Raw genomic sequence first — 17,356 nt, 5'->3', positions numbered from 1 at the left:
TCATCTTGTATAACAAACTTTATTCCTGTTGAAGAGTAATTCCTCATTTCTCCCTTCCCCCAGCCCCTGGGAACCACCATTCTACTCTCTGTTTCTATGAGTTTGACTAGTTTACATTGCCTCATATAAGTGGAATCATACAGTATTTGTCTGTGATTGGCTTACTTTACCAAGCATACTGTCCCTTAGGTTCATCAATGTTATCACATGTGGCATGATTTCCTTGCTTCTTTAAGGCTGAATAAAATTCCATTGTACGTATGTACCATATTTTCTTTATCCATTTATCTGTCAATAGACATTTAGGTTGTTTTCATTATCTGGGCTATTGTAAATTATACTGCAGTGAACTTGGGAGTGCAGATGTCTCTTCAAGATACTAATTTCATTTCCTTTGGATATATACCCAGAAATGAGATTTCTGAATCATGTGCTAGTTCTATTTCTAATTTTTTGAGGAACTTCCATACTGTTTTTCATAGCAGCTGCACCATCTTACATTTCCACCGACAGTATGCAGGGGTTCCAATTTCCCCACATTCTTGCTGGTACTTGTTATCTTTTGTTCTTTTGATAATAGGCATCCTAACAGGTGTGAGGTGGTATCTCATTGTGGTTTGATTTGCATTTCCCCAATGATTTCTGATTTTGAACATCTTTTTAATATACCTATTACCTGTGTGTATGCCTTCTTTGGAGAAGTGTCTATTCAAAGAAGTCTCAGGCCCATTTTTTAATCTGGTTATTTGGGGGTTTTGCTGTTGAATTGTAATGAGTTTCTTATATATTTGGATATTAACCCCTTACCAGATATGTGGTTTAAAGATTTAAAAATAAGACCTGATACGGGGAGGGGGAAGGGTAAGCTGGGACAAAGTGAGAGAGTGGCATGGACATATATACACTACCAAACGTAAAATAGATAGCTAGTGGGAAGCAGCCGCATAGCACAGGGAGATCAGCTCGGTGCTTTGTGACCGCCTACAGGAGTGGGATGGGGGGTGGGATAAGGAGGGTGGGAGGGAGGGAGATGCAAGAGGGAAGAGATATGGGGACATATGTATATGTATAACTGATTCACCCACCCTGTTATAAAGCAGAAACTAACGCACCATTGTAAAGCAATTCTACTCCAATAAAGATGTTAAAAAAAAAAAAAAAAACCTGAATCTGTACATCTAGAAGAAATCTTAGGGGAAAAGCTTCATGACATTGGTCTAGGCAGTGATTTCATGAATATGACACCAAAAGCACAAGCAACAAAAGCAATTATAGACAAAAGGGACTACATCAGACTAAAATGTTTCCGCACAGTAAAGGAAGCAATCAACAGAGTGAAAAGGCAACATGCCGAATGGGAGGAAATATTTTTAAGGGTTTTAGGATTATCAGAAACACTTAGGGCTAGTTGTATTTCAATATTTGGACATTCTAAACCTCTGAGAAGTAATATGGTACATGTGCCACCTAATATTTTACTATTTTTGTAGAGTCCAGGGGGACTCTTATAGTTAAGCACATTAATATTCAGTAAGTATCCACACTAAGTAAGATAAGGAAGGAGTGTAAATAGCATCATTTCAGTTCAGGTTAGATTGTCCTGAAGTGAATTATGAAAAATTTTTTAAGTTTTCAGAGCTTTTGGAATTTCAAATTTTCTGATAAGAGATTGTGAATTTGTGTTTTGAAATCCTTAAAATAATGATTCTTAAATAAATAAATAATTTAGTAATTGCTAACCTAGCTAATAAACTAAATTGCCAAGTGATAGTTTATTAGAATACAAAAAAAAATTTTAATCAGTATCTAGTGTATGAAAAGACTCTCAAAAAACTAAGAATAAAAGGGAATTCTCCTAACTTGTTAAAGCCTATAAACCCAAAATCTGTAGCAAACATTTAATTGAGAAATTTTGAACACAAACCAAATAAGATTAGCATTTTAAAAAGAAAATTCACTATTTGCATATGATGCAATCTACATAAAATCCAAAAACAATCAGCAGACTACTAGAACTAAGAGAATTCAGCAACATTTTCTAATACAAGATTAATTTGTAAAAATTAATAGGTGTTTTCCATACCCATAGGTAAGCATTCTTTTTTATGAAGAACCAGATAAGTGTTTTTAGCTTTATGGGCCATAGGGTCTCTGACTCAACTATAACTACTGATATAGCAGTACGCATTGTGTAAACAAATGTGTGTGGCTGCGTTCCAGTAAAACTTTATTTAAAAAAACATGGATTTGTCTTGTGAGCCATAGATTCCTGACCCTGCTATATAAGATTAGTGACCCACTTAGAAAATAGCATAACAAAGAATAACTTAATTAGGAATGCATAAAACCTTCATGGAAAAAAATTCTAACTTCATTAAAGACAAAAGATTATCATGTACTATATGGCTTAACCTAGCCTGTTTCTCTAATTTTATCATGTCAGTGCCTCCTATTCAAAATTCTATCCTGGGGCTTCCCTATTGGTGCAGCGGTTAAGAATCTGCCTGCCAATGCAGGGGACACAGGTTTGAGCCCTGGTCCGGGAAGATCCCACATGCCACGGAGCAGCTAAACCCGTGCACCACAACTACTGAACCTGCGCTCTAGAGCCTGCGAGCCACAGCTGCTGAGCCCACGTGCCACACTACTGAAGCCCTCACGCCTAGAGCCTGTGCTCCGCAACAAGAGAAGCCACTGCAATGAGAAGCCTGCGCACCGCAACGAAGAGTAGCCCCCGCTCGCCACAACTAGAGAAAGCCTGCACGCAGCAACGAAGACCCATATCAGCCGAAAAGAAATAAATAAAATAAATTTTTAAAAAACCAGAAACAAAAACAAAATTCTATCCTGACCTTTTTTTTTCTGTTTGTGTGTGTGAGAAACTTCAGAAACTCATTCTAAAATTAGCATATTCCAATAAAGATCCAGGATTAGCTAAGTCAGTTTTGACAAAGAGGAGGAAGGGAAGTGTTTACCTACTAGATAGTAAGAATTACTGCAAAGCTATGGTAATAAAAACTCTATGATGCTAACAAAAGAAAGGCAAATAGACTGGAATAAACTAGTGAGCTAAGAAAAACTCCTGTGTGTATGGTAAGTGGCACTGCTAGGCAGTGAAAAACAGGTTGCTTAAAGCAGATCGGTGCTTAGGTTTTATTAGGAGTACTGACTATTTGGAGAAAAGAAAGCAGAATCACTGCCTTACACACTACATACAAAGACTCCAGAAGGACTAAAGACTCAAATAAGAAATGTAAAACTTTAAAGCTAATAAGATATTTTGGAGGATATCTGTGACTTAGGGATCACAGAACATAGTGTGAAAATTAATGTTTGATTGCATTAAATTAAGTATTTTTGTTAAAGGAACCATATACAAAGTTAAAAGTCAAATGTCGGTTTTAGAAAATCTAAAACATATAAGAGAATAATACCTACAGTGTACAAAGAACTGCTGTGAATTAACAGAAACAAAGCTAACAAGCTTTTAAAAAATAAAAGATATAAATAGTTTAAAGAAGGGGAAGCCCAAGCGCTGACAGGTAGCTGAGGAGATATACAAACTCACTAGTAATCAGAAAAATTAAAGCATGAGATACAACCTAATAGCCATCAGAATGACAAAAACTTAAAAGGGTGCTAATAAAAAGTGTTTGGAGGGTTGTAGGAGAAGTCTTATGTACTGATGGTGGGAGTACAAACTAGTACCATGCTATATATCAGTGTTTAATTAAATCAGGAATGCTTAATCCCTCTGACTCATCACTCAGCGGAATTTTTCACACAGGTCCCTGAATATACAGTCTTTGTAGCTGCGTTGTTTGTGATAGTGGGGATGTGAAGACAGCCTAGCTAAGTATCTATCTCTGGTAGAGTGAATAAGAAAAATGATGGTGATATACTGTGGAATGCCAGTGCAGCAGATAGAAGTAACAGTGGTGAGATCTTTAAAACTGGATAAACTTTAAAACAGAGTTGAGAGAAAAAATAAAAACAAAATGAGATTTAACTCAGTACCATTTAGGTAAACTTAGAACGTACTATGTAAAATGATCATATTCAAGAACATTGAGAAAACACCTGTAGTGGAGGAAAATAGTACAGATAAAAAACGTTTGAGGAATTAACATTTACTTTTATTTATATGTATGTAATTGAAGTAAGGATGCAAATTCTTTTTTTTGAGTAAATGGCAGCTTTAAAAAAAAAGTAGAATTCTGTGTGCTCATTGAAGTTACATTACAAGCAGATGTAACTTAGACAAATTCAACTCCAGCCAAAGGCATGTAATTTTAAGTTCCTCAAGAAAGAAACCTCAGGTTATTAAGATACAGAACAGCCTGTTTTATATGCTTAGAATTGTCATTATATCTGTCAGGAGACAACCCCTCATCCTCAACGTGGTATGAAGATGCTAGTTCTAATAAACATCACTAACCTGGGGTCTGTCCAGTGCTCATACTGCTTAGCACATAACTGTTTCCTACCTAGAGTGTCAAAAGCCAAGGAAAAATCATTAAAAGCTATAATATGGTGATAGAAGGAAGAATCACCTGTTGAGTTTGTTAAAACACTGTTTCCTAAGCCCCATCCCCTAAATTTCTGATTCGGTAGATCTGGGTAGGGCTCATGAATTTGCAGTTCTACTAAGCTCACAGGTGATTCTAATGCTGTTGGTCTAAGTATCACACGGAGAAATTCTGTAGATAACGTTTCTTAATTATGTGAACCCCCATAGGCAGCAGCTTCCAGAGTCCTCCCCCAGACCAGCAGAATATAAATCTTTATGAGGGGACTCAGGAATCTGAATTTTATGAACAAGAAAATATAAGAACACCACTACAGTAGGCATATGTTCACTAAGAGAAAGCGTGTTAGTATCTAAGTGTCTGACTTTTCTATACCACTGAAAACAAATTAACTGCTCTGAAGGCTCTAAAATCACACTAGGCCTGTTTTTTTTGTTTGTTTTTTGTTTTTTTTGGCTGCGTGGGGTCTTCCCTGCGATGCGCAGGCTTCTCGTTGCGGAGCACGGGCTCTAGGCATGTGGGCTTCAGTAGTTGCAGCACGCGGGCTCAGTAGCTGTGGCTGGCAGGCTCTAGAGCTCAGGCTCAGTAGTTGTGGTGCACGGGCTTAGTTGCTCCGCGGCATGTGGGATCTTCCTGGACCAGGGCTCGAACCCGTGTCCCCTGCATTGACAGGCGGATTTTTAACCACTGCACCACCAGGGAAGTCCCTAGGCCCATTTTTATCAGAATGGAGACCATATAGCCTCATCTGAAGAAATGCTAAATATTAAAAAAAAAGGCGTAAAATATAATTTTGTTTAAAACATGTCCTATTTATAAAATGTATATACGCTAAGACAACCCAAAATCTATATTAGAAACCTAAGAACCTATCTAAAAAATTTTCAGAAGTTTTCTATCTGGATTTTTCTGCTAGATATCAATTTATAATTTGAATTTTTCATCTTTATATTCATGCTGCATTTTTAAAATATTAAAATGCTTAGTTTTTTCAGAACGTGCATTTCTAATCTAGTTCTTAAGCATCTCATTTCTTAAAACCTCTCAAAAACGTGATATTTTCTAATGATACCTTAGAAAAGCTTAAACCACTCTAACTTTTTTTCTATTCTGTTAAATTTGACTATCTTCCAAAGATGTTGGCATTGGGTAGATAGTCTGATTATTCAATTGGAGATGTGTGACTAGTTACATTTTGTATTTTTTAAAAATTATTTTAAAGTAGAATAATTGTAGAATCCTGGGTGTTCCTGAAGAGAGGAGAAACGTAATCAATAGATTATCCCTTACTTTCCAGAAAATTTGTTTAATGTTAACACCTTATTCCTCAGTTAGAAGCAGTACAACTTTATTGACTAAATTGTACTATGAATTTTTTTCTGTATGGTTTCATTTAGGTGTAACTATCTTGAAGAATGCCTTTGAGATGACTAACATTATGGAAATAAAAAGGTCCAAATTTTGCTGTTTTCCTGAAATAAGTAAAAATTCTTATGAGGGTAACATGAGAAGTTGATTTAATTCAGACATTTTCATGAATTGCTCAAGAATATTAACAAGAGACATGTGATTAAAAATCTGGTGGAAAAAGATAAGGGTCATTGATAACTGAAGAGGCAGTTTTCATGAGCTAGAAAATATTCAGAGAAGAATCCAAACTCAAGGTAAGGCATGAGAGGCTAAAAAAAAAACTAGAAAACTAAGCCAGTAGTTCTTAACTCATATGTTGTTCCGCCTGCCGTCTGTGTTGTTCTGATTAACAGAATTCCAAATTGGTGACTGAAGCACTAAGTATAAACTTAATCTAGTGGCATATTAGTATTTTTACAGCACTCTGTCCCTGAGTGCTCTGCTTGGAGAGAGGAAGCACTTTATAAATAAAACCATTGCATACTATTTTTCAGTTAGGATAAATAATAAACATCTAGGTGACTCTGCAATATTCTGTTTTTGTTTTTTTTGCACCAGCTGTTTTGCTGTTGTACCTGTTGAAATACAGGTAGAAAAACTTAGCATATACTTCTTTAGAATTTTTTAAAGAGTTATTAAGCCCAATTTGCATATATAGTAATTGCACGGTTAACTGTATAAATGGATTCAGAAATGGTGGCTAGACCTATTAGATTGAAAATTCATATTAGGAAACTCTTGTCAGATAAAGTGTTTTCATTTTAACAATAAACTGTACAGAGACTCTTTAAGTATTTATAAGCATGATAGTCTCTGCTTATTTGAAACATTAATAGATTTGGTTATGACAGTTTTATTTTGGTACTAAAAGAATAGTGGTTATTATAGTTCACAGAAAGTGCATTCTTAAAGTTTCTATGAAAGTATACAAATTTGTTACCAATTGGGGTAACCTTGTTCAAATACTGGAAATGGGGGATTGAGTGATTTTGGATGTAGGGGTCGAGAGGATGGCTCAAGGGCCAGTTTTTCATTTCTTGTCATTCATGCATATTCATATATTTTAAATTAATAACATGTCTTCAATTTGAAATGCAACCTGTGAGCCATAAATCTAGGGTAACATTGTAAAACCTGCAATTTCTTGTCATTTTTAAAGACATTTTGAGTCTTTATAAATTTTCTTTCATGCTTCATCTCATTTTATCTTATTCTTATTATTGGTCTCATTAAGAAAAAGACATAGAACACGACATTGTAAATCAACTATACTCCAATAAAGATTTTTTAAAAAGAAAAACACATAGAATGACTTTTTCTGAGACTCTAAAGTTTGAGGTAATGGAACAGCCAAACGGAACTGCCTAGGATGAAGTTAAATATAGGGAGCCAAAGCTTGGAGAGTAATGAGAACTGCAGGTATGGAGTTACATTCCTAGAATTGAGAAATATTAGGCGTATGTGAATTATCTAATTAAAAATGTAAAGAACTGTATACTAAACCTTAAAGGGTATCCCTAAGTAATGATATAAAACAAAGATCAAATAGAAGGAATAATCGTGTAGTTTCAGGAAAACTTGGATTCTGTTTTGTCATAGAGGCCAAAGGAAAAAAGAGCTTCTAGAAGAAAGGGAATGGTAAGCAGTGCTAAATGATGCAGAAAATGGGGGAAGACAGAAGAGATTCGGTGTATTTGACAAATGGGGTCAGCATTATGAGAATGACAAATAGTAGGAAAAGAGGGGATGAATACCTAGTCAGAAAATGGAACACCTGGTATAGATCATTCATCATGTAATGTGCTGAAAGAAGAAAGATAACTAAGGTGTACTTGGTTGGAAAGGCAGGATTCCTGGAGAGAAAAAGAAACTATATATAAATCTGTTTGTTATTTAAATATACACATCCTTTCCTGGGTGTTTGTCACCTAACGATGAAGGCAGCATAATGGTAGAATGAAGTTCTTGTGTACTGCTATTTACCGATAAACTGGTTTTTTCTGGTTATTTTATTTTGGTTGTCCAAACTCCAAATCTTTTTTGGAAAAGCTTGTGCTTGTACATAAATACACACTTCCCATAACTCTGTACTTTGAGGTTCCTCAATTTAATATTCATTAAGATCTTGAGTGTGTATGCAGATTTTCCTTTGAAATGCTGAAAATGCACATCGATTAAATAAATCTTTCCTTCATGTAACACTGTTACCTACTTTCTTTTGTGGTAAGATGATGTATAACCTAGTACTATGTCTCCAAGTTTTACCAAAGAGAGCATGGTCACAGTCAAGCTTCTTAGTTAGTGTTAGCTTCAATATTTAAAAGCCATATCCAAATTTAATTGAAATTAAGACATTTACATAGTATATTCCATGCATAAATGAATGTAACTTAAGTATTCAGTTCTCATATAGATGCTTGATTCAGAGGTACTCACAAATAATTATTGGTTATTTTATTTCTTCCTTTCTCCCCTGGTTTGTTCTAAAAAGGATTTGAGCAATTTACAGTAACACATGTAAGTCAAAGTTAACTATATGAATAGATAACAAAAGTCAGGACAAATGGAAAATAAACAATTGTCATAGTAAGATGAAACCGGAGAAGTTAGCTGGTAGGGAGCAGTAAGGGCTTTTGACGTTACTAAAATTAATCTGCATATGTATGAACTTATTTTGGATCCTGATTCAAACTACCCAGTTTTTGAGACAATTGGGGAAAAAATGTGAACATGAACTGACTATTAGATTGGGACAGACAGTAGTATCAAAAAAGATTTCTTACCTGCTAGGGATGCATACTGTAGTATTTACAGGTGAAATTATAAATGTCTGGGATTTGCTTTAAAATTGTCCAGCAAAAACATGAAGGAATGTGGAGGCCAAGGGGATTATAAATAAACCAAGAGTGGTAGAATGTTAATCATTTTTGAAGCTGAATGACTGATATTGGGTACATGAGGACTTGTGTATGTTTGGAGATATCTGTAATAACACAGCAAAAATAAAAATGGGTTGCAGTTTTGGTGTTAAGATTGATAATGGCTAAAGAACATTAACTAATTTTATTTTTTTTAAGTGGAATGTTTTGTCAAATACCATATAGAGCAGTCAAAATGAGGAACAAAAATCAGGTTATGAGAAACACTTTATATATAAATTTCCTTAAATTGTCTTTTGTTTAAGTATTTAACACCCTGCCTGACATAGAGGAGACACATAGCAAATGCTTGTTGAACTGAACTAATCTGCATCTTCCAAGAGTAAAAGTGCTTAATTTTTCAAGAGACTTAAATTTCTCTTTTTCTCTAAGAACTTACCCTAGGATGATTGTTAGAAATGGGGAAAGTTTAAGGTCGGTCTTGTTTTTCTTAATAAGATAATTTTTGTTTTATAATGTTAAAATTTACAGATTCAGGTTGTTTTAGATCAGGTTTGAAAATAACTATAAAAAGTTTTAAATAACTATTTTTGTTATGTCAGCATTCAGACTTAATTTCTCTATATTTTGATTGCTCAGTATGGTATTAGATTTCCATGTATGTAGACTATTTAGATAACTTACAAAGAATAAGCTGTATTTTTCTGTTCAAGTAAGAAGTTCAGTTTAGCCTTGAATTGCAGGCTTTTAGTTGAAACATTGGGAATAGGGAAATTAAAATACTGCATTCAGTTGTCAGGGATGAAGTTTAATTTTCTCTCTTCATGAAATCATTTCAGCTAAACTCATGTTTTACCTTCTTCTGTCTTGTTAAGAGACGATTCACTGCGTTATATTACACTTTGCCCAAACTAGCCAAAATTAGTTTAACACTAGATAAATGGCTTAATATCTAGTTTATGTATAATATTCTAAGCATTTTTTTCACTCGTCTCTTCAGAAAGCTACTAGTGCGAAGTTGCTAATAAACAGTGTAATTTCCAAGTTATATCAAAGAAAGAGTTAAAGAGCTCAGGTTATAATCCACAGATTGACTAGTCAACCCCTACATTAACTCCACAAATGTTAGCTAGGTTGGGCTATGTGTAATCTCGGTCAGAAGTTGGAATCACAATAGATGAGTGATCTAACTATTAACCATGTCTGTAACAGGAGGTAAAAAGTGTTACCATACTTTCTATTTAGCTGTGGATCACCACATCCATCCTGCTCTCTCTGATCTCCATGCTCTTTAAGAACAATCTCTCTACCAATAGTATTTATCTCAGTGTTTCCTAGACCTCGTTTTTCCTTCGTTATCTCCTCTCTCCTATACATATAAATGCCTAGCATACTGCCACACGTATAGTAGACACTCAGTTAACACTAGTTCGTGCTTTTGTTTCTTTTCCAGTATCATCTTCCTTGCTAACCTATAGATATAAACAAATCTCTCCCATCTTTTAAAACAAGACCATCAACTTCCTCTGAATACCATTTAGTTTTTCTTCTAATAGCCAACTTCTTTAAAAAGGCAGTGCTTACCATTCCTTACCACATATTCAGAATTTAACAAAGTCCTTATTTAACTTTTTTTAAACCTAGTTTATTTGACCTCTCTTTAATACTTCTTTTTGATAACTGTCTTCTAAAGAAATTCTCTTATTTTGAATCCGTGATACCACAGTTTTTCACGGCTACCTCCTTGGCACTATGCAGTTTTACCTACCATTGTTTTTGTACAGTGAGGGAGGTCAGATAGTAAATAACACATTTGTGTTTTTATGAAAATAGTTTTGATCATGGACAGGTACCCTGAAAGGATCTTGTATCCCCCTCAGTGTCCATGGACTGTACTTTGAGTACTGCTTCCTAAACCTCCAAGACATGTTGCCCTTGCCCATTCCACTGTCTTAGTCCCAGCCTTTATTACTTCTCACCTTTGTTGTTCTTATAGTCTCCTAAATGCTCTTCCAATCTTCAGTCTCTTTCTCTTCCTCAAGAGTTACCTTTCTAGGGGGCTTCCCTGGTGGCGCAGTGGTTGAGAATCTGCCTGCCAATGCAGGGGACACGGGTTCAAGCCCTGGTCTGGGAAGATCCCACATGCTGCGGAGCAACTAGGCCCGTGAGCCACAATTACTGAGCCTGCGCGTCTGGAGCCTGTGCTCCGCAACAAGAGAGGCCGCGATAGTGAGAGGCCCGCGCACGGCGATGAAGAGTGGCCCCCACTTGCTGCAATTAGAGAAAGCCGTCACACAGAAACGGAAGACCCAACACAGCCATAAATAAATAGATAGATAGATAGATAGATAGATAGATAGATAGATAGATAGATAGACAAACCCAACAAGGTCCTACTGTATAGCACAGGGAACTATAGTCAATATCCTATAATACACCATAATGGAAAAGAATCTGAAAAAGAATATATATATATATATGAAAAAAAAAAGATTTACCTTTCTAGAATACAAATCTGATTACGTTGATACTCTTAAAATCTTTCAACATGCCACAGCACAATTGGATAAAATCCAAATTCCTTCAGAGAACATAAAAAGGTTCTTCATTATCATACCTACCTTACTAACCTCTGTTCCTATCATTACACCCTACCCTTTCAGCCAATTCATTGGTAATTCCCTAAACGCATCATGCTTTCTATAGCCCCACACATTTTCACATGCTATTCTTTCCACCTGGAGTACTCTCACTTTCCAGTTTCCACCTACCCCTCCAACTGTGCACATCGTTTTAAAATCACTTCATGTTACTACCCACAAAATTTGACTTTTTGTTATAATTTTAAAATTTGTTTTAGGACTTATACTGTTTTATAGTTATTTTGTTTGTATCATTTTCCCCTATTAGAGTGTGAGCTGTTTGAGATCAGGAACTGTCTCTCTCTTTGTACTCCTAGTACTTAACAAGGGCAAGGCATAATGTAATCATGTAATAAATGTTTGAGTGTTTTAATGAATTTCATAGAAAATTCTAATACTGTTCTGGGATAGAGTTGCTAATGAATAGTAAAAAGGCCATAGATGGGCAGAAAAAGGAAAAAAATATATATATATATGCCTCAGCCATATATAATATGTAATAAATGTAATACATATTATAAATAAAATGAAGTAATCTTTATTTTCATAATTTTTGCTATAAGTAAAATTCAAGGGAATATTTCAGTTTCTATCTGTATCCCTGAAAAGTTGTAGTGAATTGAATTAAATTGTAGTCAGATCACATTTTGAAAAATAAACCTCCTTAATTGATTATAAGTCAGTCTCGGTGTTTTTAGATTGTTTTCCATTCCATTGTTAGCATTCTTAACGTGATTATAAGTCAGTCTTGGTGTTTTTAGATTGTTTTCCATTCCATTGTTAGCATTCTTAACGTGAAGGCAGAAAAATGCCAGAATACTTCTATATTAATATTAGTTCTATTAATATCCTAAAATTAGTACCTTAAAATATTAGTATATTAAAATTACCTTTTAAATTTGTTTTCTACATTGTTTTATATTAAAACTTGGTTGCTTGTATTTTTTGATTTCAGCTTAGTACAGTTAAATAAAATCTTGTAAGGGTCTTCCATCAGAAAGGCAGCTAAATAGAAGTCCCACTTAATGTAATCTACCTGTATATAACCTGCATCATCAACAACAAAAAAACTCTCCTTTAAAATGAAGAAAAAAATTTTACCAATATTTCATAATATATAAAACTTCAAAAGTTAAATAAAATTTTATATGTAAGAAATTTTATTACCCACCACTTAATTTAGCAAAATCCAAATTACCTGAAAGCAAATTTTGTAGATTACACTTTCCTGCCCAATGACCATTTTGCTGTTCATTAGCACCTGAGTAGAGGAAATAATTTTTAAACAGTAATCACTTTGGGCCTCACTAATTTAGAATTTATGATGACTGAGATAACTGGACTGAAAGTATTAGCCTCTTACAGCCCGTGGCCTAGATGTTGCCTAGTAAATTAAAATTGTATACAAAATTACAAGGGAAATTAAATCTTTTAGAGACTTTTAAGTACTACTTTAAAACAATCATTCCTATATAATGAATTTGTTTACTATAAATCATGCCTATAAAGCATATTTGTTGATTAAAAGCCATTAGTAATTTAGATTTCTCCAAAAACATTCTGAATTAGTGAGGTGTGTAATAGATAGTGAGATTTATATCTGTTCAGTTTTTTCAGGGATAACCTTGGCCAAAAATTACTTCTCGGGATTATGTTTGGAATTCTCTTTGCTATTTCATCCCTCTTGCCTTACAGTTTTAAAAATTGGTAAAATCTATGATATCTGTGTCTGTGTTGTATATAATTGGAATGCCATAGTACCTACTGAGACACAGTGGATTTCTTTTACATGCTTCCTTTAAAAATTAATATTTTAATTCCATTGATTTAAGGAAATTATTGATTGTAAAATGTTAATAATGGTTACCTGAACTCAGAACTGGGTGGATTGCATTAGTAGATTTATAAGAATAATATCAAGTTTTATATTAAATTTGATAAATTTCCTTTGAAAATAGTTCCCTTATATACTATTATTTTTTATACGAACAAATACATTAGAAATTGAAAACCAAAAGGTATATGGTGATTTTGCTCATAAATCTGTTTTCCAGCATTCATTTACTACATACATTGTCATCTGTAGTTCTTTTCTTTATTTCATAATTAATTTCAAACTTCAGCATTTTTTATCTAATTTAACATTTTCATATTTTTAAAGGTCCCCAGGTGCATCCAATTTTTCAACTTTACCAAAGATCTCTCCTTCATCTCTATCAAATAATTATAACAACATCAACAACAGAAAGTAAGCACTGAATCTTAAAAACTCTTTGTTTAATTGATCGCCCTATTGTGGTTGCAAAAAATCTCTTGTATCTAAAATTTAGGATAAAAGTCTTAATGCATTAAAATTGATTTTCTTTTAAATCACTGGTCAGTTCTTCAAGGAGTAACTTCACAAGAAAGCAAGCAGAGGTATAAACTTCTTGATTTAATATATATACTACAATAATTTACTAAAAGAGAAATAAAACACTTTCAGAATTTCATATTCTAAACACTAATTATTGAAATATATATACAAGTCTGTTAGAATTCAAGTTTTTAGGAACAGTATAAATTTCAGATGTCATTTTAGAACTAGACATGTAATCACAGACAATACATAGTGTTTTTTAAAAGTGTTTATCAGTGATTCTCAACTGGAAAACATATAAATTTTTATGTTTATCAAAAAGACAATTACTTTTTCTGAAAAAGTTTGGAGAAACAATTCCCTTGCTCCATCAGGAATAGTATTCAGAATCTTAGGATTTACAAAAATTACATGAAAATGTGTGCCATATTGCTATAAGAAAAAGGATTCAAAGTCACTTGGGATTCACTATAACGTCTGACATGGATGTATTACCTTGAAAATTGGCATGGTTTTATATAAAAGGATAAAAAGAAAACTTTATTTATAATTACTCCATTCAATTATGGGAAGAATTTTAATCCAGAGATGATTATTGTCCTTTTACTTCTTGGATATATACATTGTAGTTTATGTATTAGGTTTACAGGATTTATGTAGTTAAATATTTACACTACTTGTCCAGTTCATAAATGGCATCTGATTATTCCAAAGGGTAAATTCAAAAGGACTGAAACTATTCGTGAAATAATCTTTTAAAAAGCACCGTTAATTGAATTTATAGGTTTAATTAATGTTCCCTTAAAATTCATATGGAGAGGTGGGGCTTGACAAAATGATTCTAATTTTAACATACATCTGGATTATAAATATATAAGAATAGCCAAAATAACTTTGGAAAGGAAAAACAATGAGAAAGGATTAATCCTACTAAATATCACAACCTGTTATAAAGATATAAGATTGTAAACAGCATAGTACTGACCCAAGAATATACCTCCAGATCAATGGAATAGAAAAGAGAGCCCAGAAACAGACCTTTATATATAAAAGAATGTAGTGTGATCAGAAAGTATCCTAGACTAATGGAGAATGGGCAGATTATCCAGGAAATGCTATTGGAAAAATTGGATTGCTATTTCTCTTTAAAACTTTAAATTAAACTAAAATTTTAATTGTCAGCCATATAAAAATTAAAAAGCAAATAAATGGAAAATATTCTTGCTACAAATGACAAAGGAAGGGCAGATATTCTTAGTATATCAAGCTCATAAAAATCACTGAGAAATTTTTTAAGACAACTAGAAAAGTAGGTAAATGATGCAGCTGGGCAATGAAAATAAGAGAATTAAAACAAACATTTTAAATGTTCAAGTTCACTACTAACGAGAGATATGTAAATTAAAAACATAAACAACTCCATCCACTTTCCCCCACCTCAGTCTCATTGGGAAAAGTTAAGTGATGGTATCTGTTCTTGTAAGGATTCTGTTTGAGTGGTTGGAGTATTAGTCCAACTTTCGTAGAAAAGGGTTTGCTATATGTATCAAGAAGATTTAAAACACTAATTCCTTACTTCAGTAGTAACGATACGTGCACTGTAGTATAATAGTGAAATACTGAAGACACTGGATATCCAAAATTGCAGTGTAATGTGTTCTTTTCTATTTAAAAATATATATCCACAGGCAAAAGGGTAAAGGGAAATATCCTCCTATAATCTGGTTTGTATTTTACATGGTATCTTTTAATGTAATTCATCAAAAGTAATTTTCTCATATGAGATAAAATATTATTTGTGTTTCTACCGATTGCTGATGGCTCCCACATTTACTATAAAAGAATTTGGTTCCAGGTATAACATGTATTTATAGTTAGTTATGCTTTGGAGAGATTTTTTAGTGTTGTATATAGACTGTATTGAACATAGGCTGTATTTTGACCAGAGTTGCCATATTAGTATATGTGATCTGGTGCTTCTGTTTTTTTCTTATTTCTCTCTCACAGTAAAAATATGACAGTACAATCTGATCTCAAAACCTCTGACTGCAGAAGATATTAAGAGAGGAACTGGAGTGTTGTCTTAAAAGTTTAGAACATGATTGATTAATGATTCTACTCCTATGACTAGGTTATATTTTTAGCTGTTTATATTTGTCTATTTTAGACACTAAAATAGTCCTTTCATATTAGGAAAGTTTAATAGCAAATAGCTACTGGTACCACCTTACTTAAAAGTAAAACTTAACCTTTCTTAGTAAGGAACAAAATTTAAACATTTATAAAATGGAGAGTTGATTTTTTTTTTACTTTAAAAAACTTGAATTAATGTTATAACAATTATTTCACATAAAATTTATTTCTTGACTTTCTTTTCAACTTGTGGAAATAAGTAGCTGCTTAAGACTTCAGATGGAAATAGCATAATAGTTTCTTTAAAAGTATGTAAAATGGGTAATGACCTTTTAAGATTAAATACGTTTATGAAACTTCATATATGTGGAGATAATACTCCAAGTGTAAAGTACATATTAAAATCAGTAGTTGTGACACAACGTTTATATGGCATTTATTTACAAATTCAAGACTTAAACTGATACATTATTAAGTTATAAAGTTTTCATTTCCAGAAATAAAAATATTTGTTATAAAAGTAATAACAAAGTGTACTTGGAATTATTTCATTGAAATTTAATAAAGTTTAAGTTTTTATTAAAGACTAATATTATGAAGAATCAGATGCCAGAATATTGTTCATTCACCCTGTGTAGTAGTTTTACTTGTTAATCTGTACAGTATTAATTCTTGCCTCAATTATAATTTGAGTACATTTTTAATATGTACCAAAATCTTTCCACTCTCTGCATTTTTCTTCTGTCTTGCTGCATTTGCTTTACTATAATACTTCCTCTAAAAAAATCTCTTTAATGTATTTATTGTCTCAACTCTTGGCATTCCACATCAGGGCACATTTTATTTTTCTGTTAATTCATTTAAAGCTCTTTTATTTGAAATGGAAATGACTCCCTGTAAGAGATTAAAGGATGAAAAGGAACTGGATTTTGGAGACTGCCAGAGACTAGCCATCTGGCTTTTGACAAGTTAGTTGCTGAAAGTATCATTTCATTAACTGCAAAGTGAGCATAATTATAGTTATGAGGATTAAATTATAGATTTATAGTGCTTATAATGTTAAATGTAAATGCTAATTGAAAACTCAGTTTCAGCCACCATCACTCTGATACAAAAACCAGACAGAGATGCTACAAAAAAAGAAAATTACAGACCAATATTACTGATGAATATAGATGCAAAAATCCTCAACAAAATACTAGCAAACAGAATCCAACAACACATTAAAAGGATCATACACCATGATCAAGTGGGATTTATCCCAGGGATGCAAGGATTCTTCAATATACGCAAATCAATCAATGTGATACACCATATTAACAAATTGAAGAATAAAAACCATATGTTCATGTCAATAGATGCAGAAAAAGCTTTTGACATAATTCAACACCAATTTATGATAAA

At 33.1% G+C, this 17,356-nt stretch overlaps 1 protein-coding gene across 9 annotated transcripts in view; it reads left to right on the top strand.

The window, feature by feature from the left end:
* The window catches only part of USP15 (ubiquitin specific peptidase 15), a 119,928-nt gene that overhangs the window by 50,461 nt on the left and 52,111 nt on the right, over positions 1-17,356 (top strand). For 6 of the 9 annotated variants that reach the window (XR_014252874.1, XM_082422710.1, XM_082422715.1 and 3 more), the window contains one exon: positions 13,622-13,708. The exons of 1 other annotated variant lie outside the window; for it this stretch is intronic. Coding sequence is in view for 7 of the 8 variants with exons in the window: in XM_082422710.1 (XP_082278836.1) it covers positions 13,622-13,708 (87 nt within the window). In the remaining variant the exon portion in view is untranslated. Of the gene's footprint in view, positions 1-63; positions 1,172-2,443; positions 11,116-13,621; positions 13,709-17,356 lie in introns of those variants that run through there. 2 more of the 9 variants (XM_082422718.1, XM_082422711.1) reach the window with 2 other exon arrangements.

The sequence above is a fragment of the Balaenoptera physalus genome (genome assembly GCF_965194825.1).
Source record: "Balaenoptera physalus genome assembly, chromosome: 13".
In the NCBI taxonomy this organism is placed as follows: domain Eukaryota; kingdom Metazoa; phylum Chordata; class Mammalia; order Artiodactyla; family Balaenopteridae; genus Balaenoptera; species Balaenoptera physalus.
Note: the sequence above shows the minus strand (reverse complement) of the source record. Positions and strands in the feature narration are given on the sequence as shown.